General features: G+C 45.8%; 1 protein-coding gene across 1 annotated transcript; it reads right to left on the reverse strand.

Annotated features, from left to right (window-relative positions):
- Window positions 1-2,414: 2,414 nt before the first annotated feature.
- RIPK4 (receptor interacting serine/threonine kinase 4) lies at window positions 2,415-25,475 on the reverse strand. The gene is made up of 8 exons (XM_037378225.1): window positions 25,234-25,475; window positions 17,326-17,617; window positions 9,469-9,617; window positions 8,597-8,646; window positions 7,381-7,539; window positions 6,326-6,432; window positions 5,612-5,864; window positions 2,415-4,611 (listed from the first exon to the last, which is right to left on the reverse strand). Exons 1-8 carry the CDS (start codon window positions 25,413-25,415, stop codon window positions 3,437-3,439), a joined length of 2,367 nt encoding a protein of 788 aa, XP_037234122.1. The 5' UTR covers window positions 25,416-25,475; the 3' UTR covers window positions 2,415-3,436.
- Window positions 25,476-27,697: the final 2,222 nt, after the last annotated feature.

The following is a 27,697-nucleotide window of genomic DNA, read 5'->3' on the forward strand; positions in this document are numbered from 1 at the left end:
AATAGTCACCTGGGGCCACAGTCAGAAGCCCTAAGGAAGCAGGCGAGCCCAGGGAATGCAGAAACCCTGAAGGAACCTCTACCTGATTCTGGAGGCAAGCAAGAGGAACTTGTGTTCCTCTTGCAGTCCTTTCTGCTGCAAGGGAGCAGTTAGGCAGCATGGGGAACCTGGAACACGACTCGCCTCCATGGAGCCCCCTGTGCCTTGCCACCACCTCTCCAACTCACTTCCTGAGCATGCAGGGTTTTGTGCACGTTTGAGAGGCTTGTGTGAGGCTGGAGCTGGTGGGTGAGTGGGCAGAGCCCGTGGCCTAGGAGCTGGTTCACACCGTTGCCTTGGCTTGCTTCAGGGTGTGAGCTGGAGTCGAGGGAGGGAAGCTGGCAGAAAGCGGTGTGGGGAACGGATTTCCTTTCAGATTTGGGGCAGCTGAGTTCAACCTGCCAGCTCAGCCAGGGAGAAGAAGTCAAGTGATACTGAGTGTGCATTTATGGTGGAGCCTGGGGTTTTCTTTTCTTTTGGTAGAGGGTCGTTTGGCTCGTTGTTGGTTTTTTGTTTGTTTGGGGTTTTTTTTGTAGGCAAGTAAGCCTGATACTGCTTGTATTTTTTGTTTGGTTTTGTTGTTGGTTTTGCTGTGGGTTTGTTTTTCTTTTTTTTTCTTTAAGAACATGGCTAAGATTGGAAAGAGGCAAAGAAATGCCTGTAAGCTTTAGGTCAGCAGCCCAGTTAGGACTTCAGCTAAGTCAGAGGCGTGCAAATACAACCAGGAAAGCCACCCGCAGGAGATCTTTACAAAACAGTAATTCATAATTGCTGCATTAGTGCTATTCACCCCTGTTCACCCCTCCTGCCCCCAAGGAAGGCTGGTTCACAGGGACAAATACCCACTCCAATACTGGCAGTGTGTCATTGCAATCCCTTCTTTTTTTCCCAGTGCCAGCTGTGTTGCCTTCTATGTAATGCATAGCTGATGCCTGTTATTGTGAAAGATGGCACGGAAAATAAAGACTCATGAGTGTGGCCTCATGTTTAATTAGAAGCTAATGTGCTATTATTATTAGGCACTGAAGGAATGTACTGGCAAAGGAGTGCTTGAGCTGTTTTAGAAGCAATTTATAAGTGTACTTTCCCCTTGCCTAGCCAGCATGCACCTCCTTTATTAGGAGGCACAAGACTGCTGTTACCTGGTCTTACAGCTCTTTTGCAGTTCAGGCAAATACTGCTGGAATTAAAATATCTCAAGTCTCACTGTTCGGAAGACTTTGAAATAGAAGGATGTGGTGTGTGCTGGGCTAGGCTAGGCCAGGCCAGGTGTTTAATCACAGTGGCACAGGACTTGGGAGACTAAGTGGTCAGTGGTTGAATTTGCTATTAAAAATGCCTGATTAAAAGTACAGTTTAATAAAACATGACAATCTTATTGGCCTCAAAAGAGGTTGAAGGAAGTAGTCAGAAAATTAGTTTTTGTTGTTTAATGAGAAGTTTCACTGTCAGAATCTTTAGGAAGCTTGCTGTGACTGCCATACTCCAGTAACAAGTATACTGCTTCGTAACCTCCATATATTGACACGAGCATGACTTCACCATCTGTTATTTAATGCAGTTTCATTAGGCAGTCAGTGAACTGTCTTGAAATTCAAGAAATTGAACTAGGGGAGTTGTACGCAGGTACGTAGAGGTACTTACTTGGAGCTGGGAACAGTATCAAACAGCAGCAGGCTCCCTGCCCCCTCTGCAAGCACCCATCCTTTGGTTATCACCTTCAGCCACTACCATCTCCCATGACAAGAGGCTGTTTTTTAAAGAAAGTAGTGACTTTCCTGGGGCTAGATTCCCACAGGAACACTTTGACTCCTAAAATCAGATACTGATGTAGCACTGACATTCATACCACTGCCATCAGGTATATAAAAAAAGGTCCTGAGCAGGAGCAGCTTTCCTGTCAGGGAAGGTGGGAGCAAAGCGTAACAGTACTGCTTGCTCTGTGGCACACGTGGTGGGAACACACCGCCAAGGAGAGGTGAGGTACCTCCTCTCTGGGCAGCAGCCCACCAGTCAACAGGGAAGATGCAAAAGCATTTGACTCTGTTTCAAGATGAGGAGAAAAACTAAACTCCCAGAACAGCTACAGCATAAGAGGAAAGCATCACAGTTGTACACCAAGTTAGGTGCATAGAGACTAGGTTATATGGGGGTTATTTCTACAAATTTATTCTGTAAATAACACCTCCAATTCATTCAAGCTCCTTACATTCCATATAAAAGCTAAAGGGAATGTAAAACTGAGGACAGCATTATATGTCAACAGTTAGGGCTTCAACATCATTAAGCCCAGTACAGTTTTGTGCTGCTGCTGGTAAATGGTTTTTGTTGGTAAATGGGTTTTCAGTTGCTCTAACAATTACAAAATACACAGATTAGAACACAATCTTTTATTAATAACAGATCACATTTCAACTTTGAAAAGAATGAAGTTAAAAGGTGTATTAAAACATACCCACTCTAAGCAATCTATTTTCTTCAGTAGAAAAAAAGCATACGACAGGTAGAACTACTATATACACAGTATATCAGTCTAGTCATTGGCCCCTCCAAACATTGTTTTGCAAATTAGTATAATGGTGTTAAATATACCATCCAGTTACAGTCCAGTATGAATTTTAGCTTTTAACTTTTTCATTTAAGACAAAGCACTAAGGACCTAGTTCAGCTTACTGATCTTAGAATACATACAAGGTAGGATTGTATATGAAGATACCGTGTTAAGCTTTTACTTCTGCTTATGTATTTTTGGGATCCTGCCTTGTCAGTTAAGTCTGCCTCACCAGTTTTGAGTACATGGAAATCTGTAATTGATGTCTCCATTAAAAAGAGTACCTTCCAACACTGAAACATGATCAACTATATCTTAAATAGCCCTTTCCTCATCTCTTGCATTAATTTCAAACAGATTTATGTTGTGTTTATTTTACGCTGGAGGCTTCCCAGCCCAAAATATAGATCATTGCAAGAAACCAGGAATCTATGCCAACTTTTTTTTGGCAGGGATAAAAAAGCAGAATGTTAGTTCTTAAATTAGTTTGGCACATTAAAAAAAAAAAAAAAAAAAAGGCACGAGGGAAACCTGTAAGTTGCATCCTTCTCTCACAACATCCATAGGAGGGGAATATCAATGTACAGACAGGGCAGGCACATGCAGAATGACTGATACAGACCAAGCACGGCAGACTCCAGCTCTCAGCCTTACATCTGGCCTTAGTCCATGTGTGCTCTCACTCACACACTCAAACAGAAGTAGCTTCTGCTGGTTACATCTCAGTCCATCAGCTGACTCTGCTGAAGAGCAGGGTCACTGCACAACTGAAGAAGGCCCTCATGAGTCAAGCACCATCAGCCTTCTCACACCAGGTAGAAAGGTAGGAAGTTTTGTACCTTTTGCTTAGGTCTCACTTAACAACACAACCGAGCTGTTACTGCTCTGCTGAGCAAGCTGTAGCAGGGTCTGACACGTGGGTCTTTGCATGTCAATGTGTGCCCCATGCCTCAGAAGAACCTCAACTGTTTTCACGTGCCCACCTCGTGCAGCCAGATGAAGAGCTGTCAACCCTTCACTGTCAGAAACATTGACGTTTTCTGAACCAACAAGTTCTTCTACTACTTCAGAGTGCCCGTTTTCTGCAGCAAGATGTAACGCTGTCCTATTTAAAGGGCCTCTAGCTAGAACACTGGCCCTTTCATCTATCAGCAACTTTGTTGTTGCTAAATGGCCGCTGCGAGATGCCAAGTGCAGAGCAGTGTATCCTTCTGCTGTCGCTGCCTCAATGTCTGCACCATGTTTAAGGAGCAGCCTTGATGTGCTTGTGTGGCCAGTTTCAGCAGCTATGTGGAGAGCAGTCTGTAAGAGTGCGTTCTGCACGTTGACATCTGACTCTAGGTCTATAAGAAGGCGAGCAACACGGTAGTGTCCTCGTTGAGCAGCCAAGTGTAGTGAGGTCCTTCCATCCACGGTCTGCACATTCACGTTTGCACCCCGCTGTTTGGCCAGAAGCTTTACAATGGGGAGATGACCTTGCCAGGCAGCATAGTGCAGTGGCACCCAGTCATCCTTTCCTTTGATGTTCACATTAACGCCTCTTCTCAGCAGGATCCGCACAATATTCTCTTGGCCGTATTGACAGGCTATGTGGATGGGGGCTCTGCCTTCAAAATCTACCTCATTTAAGGATGCATTCTTATCAAGCAGCATTTTGGTGCTGAAATCATCCCCATTTTGGGCAGCAAAGTGAAGAGCAGTCCACTGATCTTCATCTTTGGCATTAACATTGATTTTCCTAGCCATAATCAGCTCCACAATGCTTTTAACTTTCTTCTCAATGGCGATGTGAAGAGGGGTGGATCCTTTCTTGTTGGTGAGGTTAGGGTTAGCATTGTACAGGAGGAGCCATTTGACACATTCTTCTTGACCAGCCTCAACAGCCAAGTGCAAAAGACTGGCGTTCCCATCTAAAACGATGTCAACATCTTGAGGCTGGAGGATCTTCATCAGCTTGCTGGTATCCCCAGATAAAATGGCCTCCGTTAGCTTCCTCTTCTGTATGTCTGTAGTACCAATATCTACATGGATATAAGGAAGAAATTTTTTACAATGAGGGTGGTGAAACACTGGAGCAGGTTGCCCACAGAGGTGGTAGATGCCCCATCTCTGGAAACATTCAAGGTCAGGTTGGACAGGGCTCTGAACAGTCTGGTCTAGCTGAAGATGTCCCTGCACATAGCAGGGCGGGGTGGGGGTTGGACTAGGTGACCTTTAAAGGTCACTTCCAACCCAAACTATTCTGGTAAAAAGACACCATCACAGTTCTGATACCTGCCAAACTTTACTTGCACGTGGCTGACATATCTGGTGGCATCAGCAAAGACTTGACTGCCAAAAAAATCCTTCCCCATATAGTAGTTTCAGAACAATTTCAGGTCACTTACTCTTATTCTGTTTCATATGAAATCAAAAATGAACGATGCTGTGGTTGATCTCCCTGCACTAATCACTGTTTGCCTAACTGGAAAACAGATGCCTGTTTTTTGCAGCACTGGATTGAAAAGGGAGGGGTGTGTGCACAATAGCAGAGGTCTTCATCACAATGTTCGTGGGGGCTACTGAGAAGGTGGCTTGAGTCTTCTCAACAACAACAAAAGCGCTCAGACTTGGGCTTAGTATAACTGAAAAAGCCACAGACTCAGCCGCCCTGACTGGACATTGGCTTTAGTCCCTCTTTGAGCAGGTTGCTGGGCTGAATGACCTCCCTTCCAACCAACCTTTATGTGACTGATTCTGTAATGGCTTTAATGGGAAGTCAGGTCACTTTTCAAAACCAAATGAATTTTATTATTTGTCATTAGATCATGTCTAGGAACCACCTCTTTGGTTTTGTTTTTTTTTTTTAAATAACTACCTCCAGTAAACAAATTTGTAGTGCTGACAGCAAGAGAAAGCAAAGCTAACAGTGATTTCCACAATGCTATTCTTCATATGACTACTCACCAACCCACTGACTCCCATATGCCCTAGTCCAAACAACTACAAAAAAACAACAACAAAGAAGAACCTGACCATTACCTGAACTCTCCCTTTCAAAGGAAAGGGAAAGGGAGCCTCTGGATGAAAAAGCTGAATCTACAGATGAAACTCCTGAAAGCCGCTTGTCACTGGAGGCAAGTTTGGACTCGGAAGAGCTGCGGCTGAGATCCTCCGGGCCTTCCATAGTCTGTGAAATCCCCGAATCCAGCTGGGACAACAACTCTGAGAGACTGTAATCCTTAACTGATGGTAGAGCAGGCTCCTGTTTCGTCTGGGATAATGCAGAAATCCCCTTCAAGAGAAGTACACAAGCACTTTAGAAAGGTCAGTAAAGAAAATCAAGTTTGTTAGCTTGCAGGTAGCCTTTAAACACTGTTCATATTAAATGAAACCTATGAATAACGTCACTGAAAATTTTCAGATGCAGGAAGGCAGCTTTCATCAGTACTTATACAGCCACTAAAGCCACATGGTTGTTCTCTCCTACAGCGTTTTTTAAGATCAGTCACACCCACATAGTTCCAGCCTTTATTTCCTAACTGTCCTGCTCTCCCTTAACAGTCTAGTCCTGTGCTGGTCCATGCATCTGCTGTCACTTTTGCATTCCAGTCCTTCACCAAGATCCACTTCCATCAGGCAAGAAGGTGCTCAAACGCAGAATACAGAAGGTTGCTCAGGAAGTTACAGGTCACAGAGGAACCTGTTCCTCACAAAACCTGGTGTACTTGAACAAGAAGCAGAAAAAGAAAATACCTCAGATTGCTGCTCTGGGGAATTCTTGGTGTCCAGGTCCTGAGTTATCATCTCTTTTGTTTCATCTTCTGGTTTTTCACAAAGGGCTTCTGTTTCTGAAGTGATTTCTTTGAAGAAAGCAAGAGAAGGTTTTGTGGTGGGTTTTTTTTTTCTTTTTCTTTTAATAGGAGACTTTTCTGAAATGTCCTGCTGCCTTATCTGTCATTAGAGCTTAACACCTTGAGACATTATGGGAGAAAGACTCCAATTTTGACTATTCCACCTAGCACTTCATCGGTAGGTACAAGTGTGTAGCTAAGCAAAGAGTGCATAGGGCTGACTGAACAATTCATTTTCACATTCAGACCAGACTGATGTTAGATGGTGGCTACACTGCAAGACTGTGAAATGGGAACCAGTCTACTGCTGGAAAACTTAGGCATATGTGTTTAAAAAGACAAGATCACTCTTCCCTTCAGTCCCCATACCTTGCTTGGGCAGGAGAAGAGGGAAGAGGCAAATCTCTCCTATTAATACTAAATGAAACTACCTGGAGACAGCACTTGCTACATCCTTCTGCACATTTGAATTCATAACAGATGCTCTGGGCAAGTTCAAGCTTTTCACCAACATTGCATTTTATTGGCAGAAAAATGATGGTACAAATTGTTTTGTTACAATAAACCAATTCAGTTTCTCAGCACACAACAGTAAATTTCAAGAGCCAGGGCCTTCAACACTTTGGTATGGTGAAAACCACACCAACTTGGCATGGCATGTGCCCTGATACACACAATCAGAACTGAACATAATTTCTGGCTAAATGGATCAGCTGCTTCAGCACAGGTCTTATTCGTGACGTGTTTACATAACACCATCATGGTCAGACTTGTCCCCAGATAATCCCTTCCTCCACAAATGAATAAGTGACCTGTATCATTGTCTCTACCATACAATGTGCTCTATTTATCCTGTCACAGAGGTTCACAGCATTTACCCATGGATTAACAGAGTCCTGAGCAATAACGTGACTCATAGAAGAATAAATGGGCAGCCAAGTTACGAGGAAATCTTACCTTGAAATGTTGGCCGTTCACCAGGATCATCTTGCCAACATTTTTGCATCAGTTTGATCAAGTTATTACATGAATGAGGTCTGGATTTAGAAACAGCAGGTAGCTCTGGGCGGTGGCCTTTAACTACTTTTACCATAATATGTAAAATGTTGTTTTCCTCTGTAAAGCAAAAGCACATAAATTAAGATTTCCCAGCAAAAGGAATGATTTCTCTTTTGTCTAAGAGCATTAACTGTATTAGGCTGCAACTTTGTCTTCATGGCTATATTTCTAGATTTAGAGTGCTTTCTTTTATCGACAGGGAAAAAGCTGTTGGTCTTACTCTCCTACAATATATTTGTTGATGCATAACACCTGCTTCCCATGTATCAATCATCAGTGAGTGACTCTTGGTCTTTTTCCACCCATGAAACACACAGAACCAAAGGAAAAAAAAATGGTTCTTTGCTACCTCTCAGAACTTCTGTATCTGCTGTAAGAAAACTGAACCACAGCTTTTATTTAGGCCAGGTACTTGAACTTTTCATAAAAGGTGAAGGAAGAACACAAATCAGGAAGTGCAGTAACAGGGCTTTTGACTGAACTCAACCACTGGGCTAAATGGGATCTCTTACTTGGAGAAAAATTAATAGTAGACCGGAACCTGTTCAAACATGCTTGCTACACACAGGCTAGTCATACACACAGGAAAAGTCAAAGAATAAATAGCTGCCTGTAGATTGGTACATTTACTGTGGGGTGGAACAAGGCTTATTCTCACAGACAGCTTTGTTGGTGGTTTTTTGTTGGTTTTTTTTTTTTTTTTAAAGAGCAGATCTGTACCCACAATCTACAAATAAACTACAGAACCTCTCCACAGAGAAGACGTTTCTGAAAACAGCACAGTTGCCTGCCAGTTGGCTTTGCTCTGTGCTGTTCTTCATTGGCTGCAAACATGTCAGAAGTCTGCACGGGCCACGTGCTAACCTGGGTCTGCACAGCAAACGCCAGCAGACTAGGGCCCCCCACGGCAATACGGGTTCAGCTTTCACAGTGTAGGACAACGGAGGACTTCCATTTGTGATCACATTTGCGAGTTCAGAAGTGTCCACCACACAAGGCTGTAGGCATTAGGAGGACGTGCATGTAATCTGGGACTGGTGGGGCAGGAATAGTGCTTATCAAGAGGTGAAAGGAAAAAAAAAAATGCCAACACAACCCAGTACATCAAACTTACCTGCAAAAGGCTTTTTCTGTGTAAGAACTCCCCAAATCACAATGGAAAAGCTACAAATAAATGCAAAAGAAAAAAATAATTATAGAAAAGCTTTAAAAAAAATCATAAAACACCAACTAAAAAAGCCAAAAAAACTTAACAGAAGTACACTTTATTTTCCTGTTCTTTTTCCTTGTCCTTCACTTCTGCATCTAATTCAGCTGATGAACACACACAGCAAGACGCAGCCAAGAACCATGATTTGAAAGTCTAGTTTTTCCAGGGAGAACCTGAGGCAGCAAACATAGGGACTTGCTGGAGGCTGCTGAGTTCTTTGGTAACATTTATCAACTACTCCACACCAACGCTGACAAAACTAGAGAGCAGCAAAGCATTACCGTAGATTTTATTTAGTACTTCTACCTGCAAGATGACTTTAAAGAAACGTATTCCATTTAGAATATGACATATCTTTTAATCTACAGCTATGTTTTCCTCTTCCTAATAATCTGACCATGAAAGAAGAACCAAAGACCTAATGATGAAATCCACTGAAGATAACTAAGAATTTTGTCATAGACTCGAAAAGTAGGTCAGGATGTACCTTTTGATGGGGAAATTAAAGGTGGGCAGAGTGCCTCCCATGCCAGTTGCTAATAAGTAAGTGTTACTTTGAATGGTAACATTCCAGACCCAGAATTAGCTGCAGTTTGTTAAAAGGCCTCTACCCTATGAAGACTTCGCAAAAAGCAAAGCAAACATGACCCTTTGCAAGATGAGGCTCAAAGTAGATTTAGGGGTTTCATGCTTAATTAGGTTTTACAACCAGAAAAAGAGGGCTCAACTTACAGTATTACTCAAAGTACTTTTAAGCGTTTTCATAGTTAACTGACCTGTACACATCATGTTTGGTGTCAAAACACCTGTTTTTCTCTTTGATGCGCTCTGGAGGAAGGTATGCAATTGTGCCACAGAGGCCATCCATGCTGATGTCATGGGAATGGGACAAGCCATTGCACTTTGCAAGTCCAAAGTCAGAAATCTGCAAAAAATGGAGGAAGAAGAGGGGAAGAGAAGTGCACGCTACTGTTAGACTTTGGAGGCATTAACAAAAAATGCTCTGTAAAGAACAGCAGATGTAACAGGATGACCCAACAAAATATAGCAAGCTGCCATTCAGAAATACAAAGCTAAGAAAACATCTCTGGAAGCATTACAGTATGGTAGGTTTTTCTTTACAGTTAAGCTAAAAAAAAAAAAAAAACCCACCCCAAAACAACAACAAAAGCAAGCAGTTTTCTGCAAGCAGCAGCATGTTAGCCCATTACGTAGCAAATGCAACAAACAGTTAAGACAATGTATTGTAATTTAAAACTAGTCAAATTTAGCCAGTGCAAACTACTGTAATGTAATTATTAGTCCTGCCACCCCTTTCCCTACGTAACCTCACACTGTATGCTATGTTTAAGTATTCTGAGCACCTGTTTTCATGAAGACCATGAGTTCTCCACTGAGCAGAAGAGAATTGCTCTTTCAAATATCGCTCACTGTTAACTGACCATGCCAGCAAGGGCTAAGCTCAACACCAGAGGCCCCAAGAGTTAAAAAACCCCCAAACCAAAACACCCCCCCCTGCAAAAACCCACACAGGGAATTCTTTTTGGCAACTAGGAGGCATGGCAAGTTGGTGCAGTGACACAGTGAACACAGCTGAAATGAAGAAAACAAGTGACAGCAAGTTGAAAAAAGGAAAACACACCTCCACTTTTAATTTGAAGTGTCAAACAAATATGCATTCATTTGCTCTCAAAGGCACACCAATCATGAAGCAAACAGGCAAGGAATTTCCTTTGCCTTATTTCCCACTGGTCAAAAATGTCTATTATGCTAAGTGAAAATTTCAAGAAAAGTCAAGTCTTTTTGGACCACTCAGCCCACTGATTTTTGTCTACATGTAAGATAAGATTACACACACACCCCGACATAAACATTCTTTTTATCTAATAAATACTCAGGTTTTTCAGTGACTCATTCCCCTTTTGATCTTCACAGCTTCTCCTTTGAGAAAGTTCTCCCTCAAAACAATAAGCATAATTAAAAAAAAGCTGCTTTTTTTTTTTTTTAAATAGGCTCCAACTTTACACTTTCAGAAGTTTCTGTCCAAAGATACCGCAAAGCTAGTCATAACATGCATTCATTACTGGAAAGGGAGCAAACTGCTGCCAGCTTCAGCCTCCTGGAGAACAGGCAGGCTACGCAGCCACTGGTCTTCAAACACTAGGAATCTCCCTTCGCCATAAACCAAACAAAGCAACCCACACAGCTTCAGGAGGAACTTCTCCCAGGTACAAAGAGCTCAACAGAGGCAACCTCAGGAGCTGCAGAAGTCCTGTACCCAGCACATACGTATATCCAACCTGTTGTCCATCTGTATCTTAAATCTGTAGGGTCATGGGGGAATTACTTGAGAAGAAAAAAAAAAAGCGGGGGTGGGGGGGGTGGGGGGGGTAGGTGGGAGGGGGAGGAAAAAAGCAAAGTCATCTGGAGGAATAGCGTCTCATGCTTGTAGGGCTACACTGTTATAGAGGGGGATTGCTGGCCTCCTCAGCAAACCAAGCATTAGAGACCAGGGAAACAGTAAGTAGTCGAAAACCCAGGTTTGCAAGCCAGACTACCCAGGGTAGAGCTGAATCAACTGCCCCAGGAAGTGCTGCATGAGTTTGGGGCACGTAGTGCTCCACAGCAGAACAAAAGCACAACTCCCACATCACACAAGCCCGTGGTGTCAGGTTAATAAATGAACCAACTGCTGCAAGTCTGAACAGATCCAACTTGGTGAAGCGCTGCTATCCTTTGATTAATGTGAAGCAGAGGCTTGTATACACCTCAAGAAATCCATATGGCATGCAGATATAATTAAAGCAATATACCTTCCTCTGTCTAAACAGCACCGGGTTTCCTACTGTGTAAGTTAAGAAACAAAGATGAAATACAGACAGCACAGTGACGCTCCTGCATTAACAGCCACCAGCTATGTATGCTGTGTGAATCTAAGGCTAGGGGCTAAGACAGGAGGCCAAGCACACTAGATAGAAAAGGTCTCATGCCCAGCCTACAAACCAAGAAACAGCTAAGGTACATAGCACATACACACACGCGGCTAGCAAGAACTTTCCCTTGTGATCCTGCCCCTACATACTGCGAAGGACTAGCTTTTATACCAATTAACAGGAAATTAATCTGTAGACCAGAGCTTCAACCATATCAAATTCTGCAGAAAGCACTGGAAATTGAAGAACTGTTATCTTCCAGACTGCAACAAAATGGTAGGAGTCTGCAGACAGCTTTTGTGGCTTTTATTAGTTCCTTTAGGGTAAATTTTCCACACTGTATGGTGTATTTAGTCATGCAGTTTTTCTAAACATCAGTGGGAACTGTGCAGTGGGTGGAAGACACAGCCATTTAACTTGCCTATTTTGCCTTTAAATTGCTTGCCAGGTATCTAGTTCTGCAACACAAGGCACTCCTGCTGGTAAAGGCAGTGAAAGTGGAGCACCTCTCCCCACTTTTTCCTCCACATCCCCGCTAGCCCTCACAGCCCATCCCGGGTTCTGCCCTGCCCCACAATCCCACAGAACCCATAATCTCACTCTTCACATCAGTTAGTTCAGGTGGATCCCATCACGCTTCAAAAGCATACTTAGTATCAGCAGTTAGGAGGAGACACAGAGGCGACAGACTGCTTCATGCAAAACACGTGGTGGAGAGGTAGGAAGGAGAGAAAAAACATTGGCCAAAGCCCACGCAGACAGTAGGGTTGTTCATGTTCAGACAGCTCGCTCCATCTCTGCCCTTTTAAAGGTCTGCACCAGAACACACACGTGAGCAGCAACTGGTGATGGTAGTGGTAAAAATGTTTTCCTGCCCACTTCCCAGCCATGCTTGCTTTACTGAGAGATTCCAAGATCTGAAGATTTTTCTTTCTTTCTTTTTTGGTTTTGTTTATTTTAAATCAGGAATACTGTACACACAGGCCTCTCTCTGCTTTTGTCACTTGTGGAAATTTCCATTCTAGTTTATAAAAAAAACCCACTCACTTGCAAAGTGTTAGATGCTTTGAATTTGTCAAGTTATTTTCTGGATTTTTTTAAAAAAAAAAAAAAAACACAAAAAACCAAACAACTCGTACATATGCTCACATAACTACAGTGGTTTCTAAAGGCAGCTATTCCCAAACAGTGCAGGGACCTAGCTCCCAGGAGCAAAATTAGTGCCCGGAACATGCTTTCACTGATGACTCCTGACAGGCCAACCTGAAGCGTGCACTTAGCTTCTGATGCTGCATGCCATTTTTCTGCAAATGAGACTGAAGAACCCACTGCAATGGACTCAGGTATAGAGTTCACCAAAAGGTTTTCTTCATCAAATGGGTAACAAAGCCATCAGATTAATTTTTAATTGCTGCTGACATATCCAGTATTTGTCTCTGTGCACTCGGATATTGAGAATGCCACCCCATTTGTCTGTGGGGTCTTCAGGTGCTTAAGGGGCCATGGCAGGGGGTGTTTGCCTTGTTTGGTTTTCTTGGTGTAGGGGAAAAGGGCCGTTTGTTTCAATTTTGTTCTTTAAGAAGTGCCAGAAATTTTTAAGAGACTTACACGAGTCACAGATTTGGACTACTAAAAATTAGAAATAAAAATTAATTCCAAGCGTAGACACAACCAGCATCTGCACTTCAAACTAATGTCTTTACTTTAGTGTTTATGAACACGCTTCAGTTAGCTAATAAATGAAGTCTTTCTGAAATAGACTCCACTTCCATCCTTTTCCAACCTGCCCTAAAACCTTACCTCCTCAAAACCTGTTTCAGGTGTGATGTTTGTAATGGTCTCTTCAGAAGCTGCAGAAACCAAAGCCATGGTCAAACATCCACTTTAATCCATCATAAATCTGCATTATCATAACAGGGATGGTCTTGTTCCCTCCTCTGTGCCACCACAATTAGATCAATTAGAGAGTTGATCAAGGTGAAAACCAGCTTTGTTGGTTGGATTAAAAAGCCATGTAACAACAGCCCTACGTGGAAACCTTGAGCAGAAGGGGTGGGAAACAGGGAGAAGGGGCACAAAACAACAAAGCCTCTTGTCATTTCTAATAACAGGAGAGCATTTGCAGCTGATAAAAAAAAAAAGAAGTGGCTGTGTTAACTACATCAGCTAGTCTAATAAAGAGAGACACCCACCCTTTACCAGCCTGGCCTCTGGGTATTACTTTGACCTACAGTTAATGACCTACATTAAGCAGCTTTCTGATTAACAAATTTGCCACCTGACTAGGCAACTAACTCCACACACAAAATTTTGCGGCCTCTTCTTCTTCAGCTGAAGCAAATAAGGGTGAAAACCACAGAGGCAACCTATCCATGTTTTTAGTAAGACCATCAGCACAGCATGACAACAGCAGCAACTTCATTCTTCACACCGGTTTAAACTAGAGCACTGGGGGAAAAAAAATAAAAGCAAATACAGCCAGTTTAGAGCAGTGCACAGACAAGACCAGGTCATCCCATTTCAAATACTTTAAAAACAGAATCTGGGAGATGAAAAAATAACTGGTGGGATTTGCCTCTGTATGAGTGTACCCACACATGTACACATGTGGGTATATATACATATATATGACAAGGTGAAGAGCTGTAAAATCCAGGCTAGATAATAAGAGAAACAAGAACTTACAAATAATGGTTTTGCCCCAAAGTATTAAGTTGCAGGTTGACTTCATTTTAAATACCTGGACAAAAAGTAACACTCTTAACCAAGAGATATTGAAGCTAAAAAAACCGGGAAGCAGCAATAGAGAGAGCATGCATGCATGGTAGCTGGCAGCAAGTTAGGGTACGAGATAACTGCATGGGAGGGGTGTATTCTCCTGCTGAGGGCCCTGGAGAGAGATCACATTGGAGCAGGGAATGAGCAATCTAACAGCCTGCAAGGGCAGCGCTGGAATGTGGCATTGCTTCCACAGCACCAGTGCCCCACTTGTCATTGCCACAACACCGGGAGCTCAGCAGAGACATCCAGAACACACATGGAGGGCAGGAGAGCTAAAGAAGCTCATAAGACATGGTCCAGTTAAACAAAAACTAGGTGTTCAACAGCTCGTAAGTATTGGAAGGCTGCATACATGGAACACTGGAGAAAGGGGCGGGGAGGATCTTGTTGAGAACAAATAGGTTGACATTAAGGGGAAAAAACCATGCAGGCTGATGCCTGCTAGCAATGCCTGCCTGGGTATGAAATAATCCTTCAAAGCAAACCACACTGCTTAAGGCAACCAAGACTGAGCAGGACATGGCTGGGAAGAGAGCCCCCGGGCTAAGGCTCCTGTCAGTACCGAGCTATACCACCACTGCAGGGAAGGAGGCATGCATGTATCCATCCTCCAAAAAACTGCAAAGCCTTACCTTGTGGTGTACATATTATATACACATATTTAAAATCCCTTAACATGCCTTTGAAAAAGTTAGTATCTGTCTATCTATATTCCTGCTCTGCGCTCAGGCTAATCCCATCCTCTTAATTATCATCCCAAGAACAAAACTCAGCAGGCACTTATGTAATACACAGGAGACGGCTTTACGATATGGAGGCACCCACTTGATGATAAGTTCTGTATAACACCACTGCATTAGTCATCCTCCTCACTTGGGGTTTTTACAGTAAGCATTGTGCTCATAAAAGAAGGGCGTGTTTCCATTTAACTAGCAATATGGCACAGAAGCATTTCTAATGTGCTCCACTGAAAGACTGCCTGTTTCCTGGCTCAAGGGCAAACAGTTTATAAAAAGTCCTCCCCACCTCCAAACTCCTCTTCTTCAGTCTGCAGCATCTCTGCACTCACCTTAAGATTCTATTAGAGACAGGTCACCTACTAAATTAACGCTAACCTTTAAAAGGTAAAAACACTTCAATTATCAGGTCCATTAGCCCTCCAGCAAGAAAATGCACATTAAATCAAGCTGCAGGGTCTGAAATTTAATTACAAGTTTCACATCACACAAAAAGAAGGTTTGGGGGCACATTTTTAAAGTGAAGGCAGCTCACAGAGCATGTACATCTCTTATTCTGCACACAGGTTCCTATGTCTGCTTTGCTGCATGGAGGGGTTTCCAAGATGCCTGCAGATGTAAAAGACTGCTGGCTGGAAAAAGGTTTGGATTAGACCATTCCTTTCCAAACTTAATGGAAAATGTCTGAAAACCTTCATGTGTTCCATATCCAGAGCGAGTAGCAACAGTTTAGGGATGTCAGCAATGACCCCACCAGAAATGGTGGGGGTTTTTTGGTACATTTTGCACTTCACCCCCTTTTATTACATCACCACCCAGGCATAGCTTATACAGGAGGCAGAACATCAGGCAGCATTTCAGCCTCCTGAAACAATGAGAAAAACACAGCCTTCATATCTTGGCTCATGGATGAGTCAAGAATTAGGAATTCAAGAAGTTATGCAAGCAAGCACAAACTTCAGGTAAATAAATATATAGCAAAGGCCTCTCAGCACCAAAGTGTAAGAACATACTTTCAACAGTTCAGATCCTGATGTTCTGGTCATAATACCATGGACCACCTGTAGATGCCTCCTGTCTCAGAAAGGAAATCTTAAGTAGTAAACCACTAAATGGCCTACTAAAAAAAGCTGAGACTGACACAGGTGTGATTTCATTGGAGGCACACACCTCTCCAACCCTCCTGTGACATCAGAAGAGATGGTTTTATTTAAAGAAAACTTAATTATTTTTAAAAGGGTACATCAAGACCAAAGCCATCTGGCCAGTTTGAGGGGGACAGGAAAACAGGGAGCAGATGGATGATGGAACTGATAAAAATCTATGACTACTTGTACTGAGTTATATCAGCTATCCAGCATGAGTAATCCTGCAGTTCTAAGGTTAAGAGTTTGGCCATGGATTTGTGGGGGGAAAGAACCACCCAAAAAAACAAGAATCAGGAAAAAGATTTATTTCAGTCTGTCCTCTCCCAAAAGGAAGGATCAGAAAGCAAGAGCAACCTCCTTAGTCCAGCTGTCAAAACAGAACCTAAAACAGAGAAGGCCAACAAGTTTGCTAGCTTACTCTGGAAATGAATAACAGGAAGAATTTCACGCTGATACAGCCACAAATATTCCCTTAAGTGACCTTTGGTGTGCATAAACAGTCAGGACAGAAATACTTTTTTACTGTATATGCCTTGAGCAAATGAAAGAGAAAATGAATTGCCTCTGGGAAGGCTTCTCTGGACACCAGCTGTAGATGAGATTTACATATTTAATGGAATATACAAAGCCAGAAGGACCTAAACAGAACAAGGGTACCACTGGGAGCTTTGGAATTGGCAGAGATGATTTAGAGGCTCACACTGCTTTTCTCTCCCTGTTCTCATCTGCCTCATGACCCTACTGCAAGGAAATATATAGCAGGACCCCCTAGGTCTCAAAATCAGAGTTCACTGCACTAGCACCCTCCTAAAATTTCAAGAGAATTCTCACCAGCTCCCTAACTCTACCTCTATTTGTGTACCAAAATAGTTCATAACTCAGGTAGACAAGTTTGGAGATGGGAAGGGTTGGGTCGGTGGGCATTTTTCTAATTCAAAAGCAATGCTGCTGCTTTCTCCAGGCCTTTAAGTTTGGCAGGAGCCATGCAAGAATATCCAAAGGTGGGTCCCTGGCACACAATGCCCAGTGCATACCTTGACATGGTAGTGGGCATCAAGCAGGATGTTTGCAGGCTTGAGATCCAGGTGGAGCAGCGGAGGGGACATGCAGTGCAGGAAGTTCATCCCCACAGCTGTCTCATGGATGATGCGGAAGCGCAATTCCCAGGGCAAAGGTTCGGAAGCCAGGAGCTTTTCCAGAGACCCTGTTTCCATGTATTCCATGACCAAGCCAACTGGCTCTTTACAGATGCCATAAACAGGAAGGATGTAGCGAAACTTTGCCATTTCCATCTTCCTAGCTTCTTCCAATAACTCCATGCGCTCCCTGGGTAGAAGAGAACAGAAAGTGAAGGTTGGAGAAGCTGTTTTCTCCTCCTCCTTCTCCCCCCCCACCAACACGCACAAAAACATTTCTTACGCAACTGAACACATTTCATGACCATCACTTGGCTGAACCATGCTACATCTCACCAGACTGTGACTCCAGGCATCTTTCCACATTTACTAACTTTGTTTTATGCTTCTAATGGTAGGCAGCTCACAGCTGCTGAACCACAGGCAAGTTGTACCCTTCAACAGCGCAAATATCCCTGGCGTAAAACCCATCTCCCCGCTTTGATGTTTATGCTGTGCTGTTAAGAATAAGGACAATACATGTAGTGCCCGGATTTACCACTGCTGTAACTCCTTGGGCTAAAGTCATCAACTTTCTGTGAGTCATAAGACCGCGTTACTCAGACAGAGCACAGGCAGCATTGCTTCAGCTGCCCCGCTGGTGCAGGCTGGCAGGGCACAGGCCCTGGCCTTGGGAGAGGGATCCCCAGGACCCACTATTTAGGGCAGCAAGCCACCTGCTGTAGCTGGGGGGACACAGCAAAAGCTTCCTTCTACTCAGACTCCAGATTTGGCAACTCCAATGCTATGCTCGCTCAGCTCCAGTGGATGCTGAAAACTCCTGGCATGCCAGCACGTGTAATGAGCACCCCGGGTTGTTTACAGGTCACTTCAGCCTGACCCTGCAGAGTGCTAAGCATTACTCAGTCCAAACTACAGCCTCCCAGGTCGAGACCCTTAATTGCTATGCCCTCCTTCTGCACCTCACACACGGCCTTCCAACAGCCCACGAGGACCCACTGGGTGTCAAGCTGGAAAGAGGAAACAAGGGTCCTGTCCCCAGGTCAACTGCACCCACAAAAAGGAGCCACACGTGATGGGTGAAGGAACCTTCAGTCCGTCAAAAACTACATTATTAGTGATGATGGGCTGCACCCAGAGCAGCTTTGGGCCACAGCTGCCAATGCATCACCGTTGCTGTCACCCACCGACTCACAAAAGAGGACACAGAGGGGCCAGATAGGCAGTATTTCCTGAACAGAGCCTCTCTTATTACACAACAGCTCTTGCAATGTACCCAAGACGTCTAAGTTATTTAATGGAAAACAGTACCTGAAACAATATGACAAAGTTTTAACATAGATGCCTGGTAAAAAGAGTCCTAGATTAAAAGAAGGAAACTATTGCTCTGACACTCCCCACCTCACGCAGGCGTTTTGAGATGCCCAGCTGTCCTGGAAGACATCAGGTTTTAAAATAAAGCTCAGAGAGAACATTCATAGCAGCTGCAATAACTGATCAGAGGAAACAGGTTCAAACCCTCTGCAAGGCAGAAAGCTCTGTCACCTGCCCCCTCTGCCAGTCCCCAAGAGCTGGAAAAATTCCTGGGACCGATGCCAACCCAGCTGCAGTTTGTGCCACGTGCCACTACCACGTGATGACAGTTACTACTGTGGGAGCCTCTGCCATGGCAGAGCTATCAGCTCAGTCAGGCTTGTTGGGTTTTAAAAACCCCAGGACAGCTAGCAGCACTCTTTGCTTCTAAAAGGAGAATGCCGAGTTCAATCTTAGCGCAGTGAAGTTTCCCCTTCCTGCGTATATCTCCCCCACCTCCCCCCCATACTTGGATGCCCCACGGGGAGCATGCACCACCCATGCTGAAACCAGCAGCCTGCAAGGGACCCTCAGTGCTCCCATGTGGGAGCGATTTTGGGAGCCATCATTTAACCCTTTGACTCTGCATTAGGACACTCTTGCAACCGCGTTATCCCCTTCCCCTCTGCTTCACCTGCTGTGGGAAGCGCAAAGTTGATGTTCGCCCAGACAAGGCTGGGAGCATGGTCTGCTGCCTGTTCCTCACCAGCTGCAGCAGCCTGCAATAACCCGATGCAGTTAACATTCCACGCTAGGGGCGAGTCTAGCCTAGCGAGAAGCAGCAGACCTATTTCAGAGGCAAGATCATGCTGAAAAATGGTTTAAGAGGGATGTATACACTGTGTGTGTGTGGGGGGGGGGGGGGGGGGAAGGTAAGGGAAACCTTGTCTATTAACCATGTTGGCTCCTGCTGCTCCCTACAGCAACTTTCTTGTGAAATAACTGCCTTTGTAGGCAAGTACCCAGTTTGCTCTTTGGCACGCTGGAAGGGAGCGCCTATGAATAACACAACCAACTCCTTGCCCCCAAGCCACATGCATAGCCAGCATAATTCACCAGGCTTCAGCAGGCTGGGCTCTGGAGTCAGGGATGTAAAATACCTGTCTGAGCCCTCCAAGGCAAGGCAAGAATGCAGCAACAGCTAAAGCCTAACAAGAACCACTAGGCTCCCGGGATTGGGGTTCCTGGGCTAACGACAGCCTCAGAGAGCATCACCAAAATCACAGAGATCAGCTGCTTGAACATAGGACATTTCCCCTATGAAGAGAGAATTCCCACTTTGAACAAAATGTAAACAAGCTCCCTTTCTTCTTGGACCAGACCCAGTTAGTTTAGTGAATTAACAGGCAAGGGCCCTTTATCTGATCTGCCTGTTCAAATAAAACCCTGGAACAATTGCCACCTTTAGCATCTTCCCAGACCCAGAGCTTCAACACCGAATCAACCAGTGATCTGGTATAGCCAGGGAGACCGGCAGTTTTCAAATACAGGCCCCTGTCACCTTTAGAAGGCAGAAAAGGAAAAAAGACAAAAGAAAGAGAGCCAAAATACAACTCGGTCATTAGCCAAGTGCTGGAGAGCACTTGCATTAATTGTATTAACACAAGCAGCTCATTAAACCAAGATCTCCATCAGGCAAAGATGAAAGGTCTTTCCCTTCCCTTTTCCCTTAGTGCAAGGTGCTACTGGCACTCGGCAGTTTTAGGTGTTCTCCATGCGCCCATCACCTCAATACACACGTGCTCAGGCTGCAGCAAAGGATGCTGCAGTATCCTTCAGGCTCACATTTAATAGATCAAAGTAAGGGATGGGGCAGGGGGTGGGGTGTGCTGCTCAGTGCTTAAAAATTATTCGCAATATCACCAAGAAACACTTCCCTCCAAAGTGGAGGAAAAGAAAAGCTCCTTATGAGGTTTCTCAGCCAAGCAGCATGGGGCTAGCTTCTGTTATAAAGTACTGGGTTCAGTGCCAAATAGCATCTCTGTCAGAGACATCAATGGTAGAACAGCCATTTTCAAAGGATTCAGAAATATTACGTGAACGGGGGAACCTCCCACATCCCCCAAACAGCTGTCTGCTGCTCAGTCAGACTCTAAACGGATAGGGCTGCATTCTTTGGACCCTCCTGGAGAGACAAGGGACCCAACTCCGGCCCACTGCCTCACTCCCTAGGTACCAGGGCCCAACCCTTGTACCACAAACCCTGCCACGAGAACAGCAAGAATTACAACTGTAACCGATTTGCATGTGTGCAATCTTTATGCCCTAAAGATAACACTGCGTTACAAAAACACAATTTTCAACTCACGAAGCAGTCCTTGCAGTTTTTTTATATTCCCCCCACCACTACCACCACATTTCCCTAATGGAGTCTGAGACAAAAAAGGTGGCTCCAGAGAAACTCAAAAAGCCCTGAAAACCTGTAATGGGGCCGTTTGTGTGAACTACCTCCAGACACAGAGCAGCCAGGCTTCTCCCAGCCAGGGGAGATCAAGCCTTGCACAGCCACGCTGCTTTTCAGTGGGGAATGTAAGTTACCTCTTTACAGACTGCTGGTGGTCAAGATGGGGTCCAGAAAATTACACCACCTCTGAATTTTTTCAGGGACCCTTTCCATCTGCATCATGGCACAAGTTTAAGGGCATACAGTGACCTCTGCTCTGCAGGGTACATCTTTAATGACCTTCATAGTGTTGATCATCAGAGAAGAATGAGAATAAGAGAAGACAAAAAAACCCCATTGCATGGTCAGGCAGAATGTCTAGGGGAAAGAGGGGGGGAAGGAAAAAAAAAAAACCCAAACCAAAACAAAAAAACAGAAAATCCCATCTTTCAGGTTAACATAGATCTCAGCCCTGCTAAAAGATCTCTGCTGCACAGCCCTGGTACAAAAGGATTACAGGTTAACAAACAGCTATGCTCACCCCTATTCTTTAAGGGGCAAGAGGTGAGTATTAAGTTCTACCTACACATGCAGAGACTGCCAGAACAGGCATTCATTCACCTTCACCACAAATAAATGCAGCCTCTGCTAACAGTAATGCATTTCTAAGATCTCCTGAATTTTTTAGTCCTATGCCATTCCTAAATCCAGGTCCTGCAGAGGGAATTAAATGTAGACCTTTGCTCTTTTTTTTCTTTTTCCTTTTCTTTTCAAGAAGCCACAGCCTGTAGACACCTCCACCAGTTAACACCTCCGGTGAAGAACCCTCTCTCGGGACTGTTACATCCTTCATACTCGTAGTCTGCATGTTTACGTTCAGCTATAAGAAATCCATAAAGGCTTCCAAGTTGTTATCTCTGAGCTCACCATCCTTCTTCTCCAGACCACACTTCCATTCTGGCCAATGGGGGTAAAAAGAAGAGACTTTGCGCTCCTCACTGCCAGTCTGGGGAAGAGGCTCCTCCACCTTTCTGTGTCACACACACTTTTCTTCAGGCTTACATGGAACCTCCCCATCTTGACAGCATCTTGAGTCCCATGCAGGAAACTCGATCTCAGGAGATGGAAAGTGGGAGCAAGTAAGGCATTAGGAATGGAATTTGGCTCGATTGCCTGAGAGGGCTTGGCCTTAAAGGTAAAAACACTTCTGGCTGTACATTCAGTTTTTCTTCTGCTTGAGGCCACCTGGCTCTACACTGTGATAACTGCCAAGGGAATAATCCAAATCTTTTACTGTCTCTGAAACACAGTAAGAGACACTAGAGTATTACCACCACCAAGCCACTACAAACTGGGGTTTAGTGTGGTACCAAATAAATAAGAAAAAGCCTCCGTGTTTTTCAATTAATGTTTCTGATACCACTGGTAATTCTTCTAACTGGGCTGCCTCACAGAGTTCCAAGAAATGGCTAGTCAAGTTAATCTCCTGGATTAACAATGTAATTGCACCAGCTTGTTTCAACCTGCCAACTAAAGAGCTAATATTTAATTTTGTTGGTGCCCCCCACCCCACCCTGCCATTTGAATGGCACAAGTTTCTTAGACCGGGGGGTGGGGGCAGCGCTACCAACTACTGGAAGGGGTTTGGTAGAGCAGCCCAAGAACCAAAGGAGAAGCATACACAAATTCAGCTTAGCTTTATTCTGTGGAAGCAGCTGTTTCAAAGGCCAGAGATCTTCCAATTTCTACTTGGTGCTCCCCTTAAGCGTCTGAAGCACAAAGTCTGCAGTGAAACAAGTAAATCAGCATTTCAGGGATTGGTTTGTTAAAATTAACCAGGAGCTGCTGGAGCTCCACACCCTCAAAGTTTCCAAATTCTCCTGGCGTTTCTGTTTACTGCACTGTATGTTCATGCAGTCCCTCCAGTATCTGCACACCTCACAGCCACTGAGGGACAGGTGGCTCTTTATTGCACATTGAATATATTAAGAGAGATTTGGTAACAACTCTCAAAATTAATTGTTCATATTAAAATAGATGACAGCATCCATTGTCTCAGACTGAAAATAAACTTGAGTAAATTTCTAGATGTATTCTGCAAATGAAAAGCGTAACAAATGTTCTAGCTTATTCTTAAGAGATATTTTAACTGCAAAACTAGTCAGCTACAGTACTATTTTTGTTATGCCTCAATAAGCATCAAGTCTGAAATCTACTTGGAAGTTTTAATGGTAGAAGGGCAACTCTGAGGTAGTTTCTATTTTATTCACAGGCAGCACAGTTACCCTACGCATACACTAAAATCTACCCCTCCCCTTTTAGGAAGAGGACATTTTATCTCATTTACTATACTATGCAAGGCACAACTACAGCAAAGTCAGCAATTCAGATAATGGGCAAGATTAGGCTAGGCCCCAATTACTAGGGCACTACCCTAGTAATCTTGGAGAAGACAAGCTTACAAACATTTTCAGTCTTGGGCCAACTTATCTCTCTCCTCCTGCTGGAACCACAACAAGGGAAGCCTTTTGTGACTGAACCAACCCACATCTCAAAAAACAAACTGCAGAATCAGCTCGTGAGATCCCAGAGATCAAGGTAGAGCTGGAAAAGCTCCATGAACGCGACTTGGCCATATTCACCTCCGTCAGCACAGACGCTGACCTGCTGGGAAACGACTATTGCCCTCAAAACAGAAGGATTTTTCTGAAGACGCACCTGACTGCCTTCGTCTCCAAGGAAAGGAGAGCCACCCTTGACAGGCCCCCATCACACACAGACTGCGTGAGCACAGCATAGCTGGTCATCCTCCACTGTCGGCCATAACTAGTCACAGAGGGCAGGTAAGCTGGAAGGGGTTCTCGCCATGCGGTATCATTCCCTGCAATGCAGTACGGCTCCCCGCCGGACTGCCCAGTGGGGATTCATCCTGGGCAGACGCACAGAAAAGCGCTGGCCCTGAACTGAAGCAGGAGAACGTATTTCCCAGCACGTCTCCATTCAGCACCCGCTCCTGAAAGACAGCGTGCTCACAGCTGCAGCACCCACATCCCAGCGCCCCCGCCCCAGCCCGCTGCTCACCCCGCTGCTAACCACCGCCACCTCCTACACGGGAGTCCCAGCTAATGCACCTGCAAACACAACCCAAAGGGCTGGCTTTTCCCAAGGTGGGGAGCTCGCTGGAGCCAGACCTGACAGGCCTGCGACGCCCCCCCAGATCCCATTCAGGGTTTTCGCTCCTCTTGCGCTTCCTGCTGAGGACTGCCTTCCGTGACCTTTGGAGCTGCAGCAGGCATAACGCTTTAGCACAAGCCACCACATGCACGACCAGGGCAGGGCAAAATGCTTTTCCGAACTGCTCTGAGGGAACAGGCAAGACCTACACTGCAGCTGCATGGTGGCTCTTTCCAAGCTGCTGCAAGCAGCTGAGCAACATCACTTACCCTTTGAGGGCCACCAGCCCCATTACGTACAATATAACTGAAGGTGTCGGGCCGGGCTTCGCTTAAGGGCGGCAAAGGCCACGTTTGCCGAGGGAACTTTGAATCGCGCGGCTCTCTGGGCTGCATTTAGCCAGATGGCCATACCCTTTGCTGGTGGCAACCAGCGCTGCAGCTACGGTGGCCTGGCTGCATTGGCACGGGGCTGGGCTGGCCTGGTTTGTCCTTTTTCAGCGGCGCTCCCCAGGTCTGGAACTCTGGGCTACATCACCTGGGCTGTTTCTCCAAAGCCGGGCGCTGCGCCGGCAGGGCAAGCACTGTTAGCGTCTCGTTCGGCCTCACAAGCGTTTGAGCCACTGTTAAGCACAATTCCCTACGTTTGCATGCCTTGTGTACGCTGGGCCAAAAAAAAAAAGGGTGGGTGGGTGGTAATGACAAGAAAAAAAAAAAAAATCCTTAAGCTGCCGGGAGCCGGGCAGGGCTGCGGAGGGGCAGCCCCCAGCCGACTGCGGGCTCCGGGGCACCGGGGCAGGGACGCTGCCGCGAGAAGAGCCGCCTCGCCCCGCTGCCCCCCCGGAGCCCCGTGCCCCCCCGCAGCCCCGCATCTCCCCCGCGCCCCCCGCCCCTTACTTCTCATCCACATGGAGGCTGGGCGAGCACTTGATGGCGAGCCAGGTCTTCCAGTGGAGGTGCCGCACCTTGTACACCTGCCCGAACCCCCCCGAGCCGATCTTCTCCCAGCTGCCGAACTCGCTCTCCTCGAAGGTTTTCAGCAGCCCCATGGCCCAGGGGGAGCCGCTCTCCCGCGCCATAGCTGCTCCTCGGCCGCCGCCCGCCCGGCACCGCGGTGCAGCGCCGCCGCCGCCCGCCCAGGTGAGTCAGGTGCGCCGGGGGGGCCGGGCCCGCGTCACTTCCGGGGCCGGGCCCGCCCCCCGCCGCTGCCTGAGGGCGGCCCGCGCCGTCCGGGGGCGGCTGTGGCCCGGCCCGGCCGCCGGTACCCGGGCGCCGGGGCGCAGGTAGCGGCCCGAGGGCCGTGGCGCCCTCTCTCGGCGGCGGGCGGGATGTCCCCAGGGCCGGGGCAGCGCTTGGGGGCCGGCTCCGGCTTCTCCCGACACCCGTGCGGGGCGGCCCCCCGACACCCGTGCGGGGCGGCCCCCCCCCCCCCCCGCTTCCTCCCGGGCTGGTGTCCGGCGCTGCTCGGGCCAGAGCGGGGGCGGGAGGGGGGCGCGGCGACAGTTAAGGTGTTAAGGAACGAGAGGCGAAGCGCCAGCAGCTGCGCCCTTCCCCCTCCTCTGCACAGGGCCCGCCGCGGCGGGGGAGGAGCCCCCGGTCCGGGCATCCCGAAGGCGCGTTCTGCCCTGGCGTGCGCCCGAGCAACAGGCTTTAGGCTCTGGGGAGCTGCCCCGCCAAGGAGCCATGCGTCTCTGGTTTCTAGTCGCCCTGTGATTAGAAGCTTTGATGATCCCCGCAGCAGATTTCGGTGCCTGAATCCCTTTGTGGATCTAATGGCAGGTACTGCAGGACTCGGACCAGTGGATAAAGGGTCTTGCCGAGATGCTGCAGTTGGAAGGAGTCTGTAGCCTTTGGTATGTAACACGGTGGTGGAGAGGCTGTTCCAATCTGCATCGTGACCTTCACACCTATCACATGTCTAAAGGTTAATAAAGCTCGTGTTTGTTTGCTATACTGAGTATCAGAGTAGTTGATTGTTGTAGGAAGTTAGCGCATGATCGTTTAACCTGGCAGGTTAGGCAATAGATAGAGGACAATGTGTTTTAAAGTTAGGATAATAGAGGCAGCCAGTCTCGTCTTTGCAAAGCTCCATTTGAAAAGAATCTATGGAGACATTTAATTACTTTCAAAAGACATGGGACATCAAGTCTGTTCTCAGGGCTTTGTTCTATGTAGACTTGTTCCTGCTTAATTTACTCCGGATTAAACTAAACAATGGCTTACTCTGAATAAGAACATCTATGTATAAATAGATCAGGAATAAGAAATAGCTGTGTATAGAGACGAGCCCTTAGGTCACCTGTCTGACCTCCTTTTCCCAGCTATCATCCTAGCTTGTTCCTTGCTTTGATTTGGGACTTCAGCCTGGAGAGACTGCCATGCTCTCAAGGAGCTCTGCTTAAGTCGGAGTGATTTTGAGAACCAAGGCTTTGGACAGAATGCCTCCTGGAGGCGTGCACAACTTTGTCCCAAATAGCACCCCAGATATTTTATTCCACTAATGATACATTATTACTCAAACTCCTGTTTCGTTGAGAAGATGGTGAAAGTTGTAAAACTGAGTTAGACGAAACCCATCTTGCACTTAATTGGCAGTTGAGTTTAAGTAAAAAGTAGATTGTATACCTTCTTTCTACCTGCGCTGTGATTTGAGAATTAATTCAACAAACATCAGTAATAAAGGAGTGAGAGCTCATGACAGAACATGGAAAGAGTTCACTGAAGAGAATTTCAGTTACTTCAGTGCTTTTGAAAGGGCTAGGCCTAAATAAAATTCGTGTTTAAGGTGCTTAGAGACCTGGCTGCCCAGGCCCCAAGCTTTTAGTTGGTGAAGTGTAGGAAGGCTGGAAGAGGGCACCAGAAGAGCTTGTCTTCAAGAGGCAGAAAAAGAAGATGGCAAGGGAATTCCAGAGCAGTCAGGTCCCTGACCAAAAATAAATAAATAAATGAAATATGCTAATAGCTAGGGAGGCTGACAACAGTCAATACTAGGTCAGTTGAGAGTAAATCACGTGAAACCAGCCTAATGTATCTTTTTGCGGCAAGGTAACCAGTCTTGTGTAAATCCTTCTCTTCTGTGCAGGTATATTAACAGGGGCATCAGGAAGAAACTGCGTCATTGCTTGCAGTATTTCTCCGTCCTTCCAGAGAACAGGATTTAATCCAGTGCTTTAGCCTTTTCTTTCTAGAATGAAATCCTTCTGAAGGGTTGCATGGCATGTATGAAGTCACCCCACCTGAAGCTTAAACAGGCCATAGGGCACCTTGGTCCTCTGTTAAAGCTAAAATATTTTGCTTCTATGACCTGTCAACAGGTAGAAGATGGCAACTATGTAATACCTTTAAAGCTGATACAAAAGAG

This window comes from Falco rusticolus, chromosome 2 (genome assembly GCF_015220075.1).
Source record: "Falco rusticolus isolate bFalRus1 chromosome 2, bFalRus1.pri, whole genome shotgun sequence".
Taxonomy (NCBI): Eukaryota; Metazoa; Chordata; class Aves; order Falconiformes; family Falconidae; genus Falco; species Falco rusticolus.

Bases quoted from the DNA above. Each gene is read 5' to 3' on its own strand.
- RIPK4 (XM_037378225.1), bottom strand. From the start codon at position 25,415: ATGGCGCGGGAGAGCGGCTCCCCCTGGGCCATGGGGCTGCTGAAAACC. The intron at 8,647-9,468 runs GTCAGTTAACTA...ATTTATTTGTAG, and splicing joins ACCAAACATGATGTGTACAG to CTTTTCCATTGTGATTTGGG. The intron at 5,865-6,325 runs GTATTTTCTTTT...CTTCTCTTGAAG, and splicing joins CCCCAGAGCAGCAATCTGAG to GGGATTTCTGCATTATCCCA.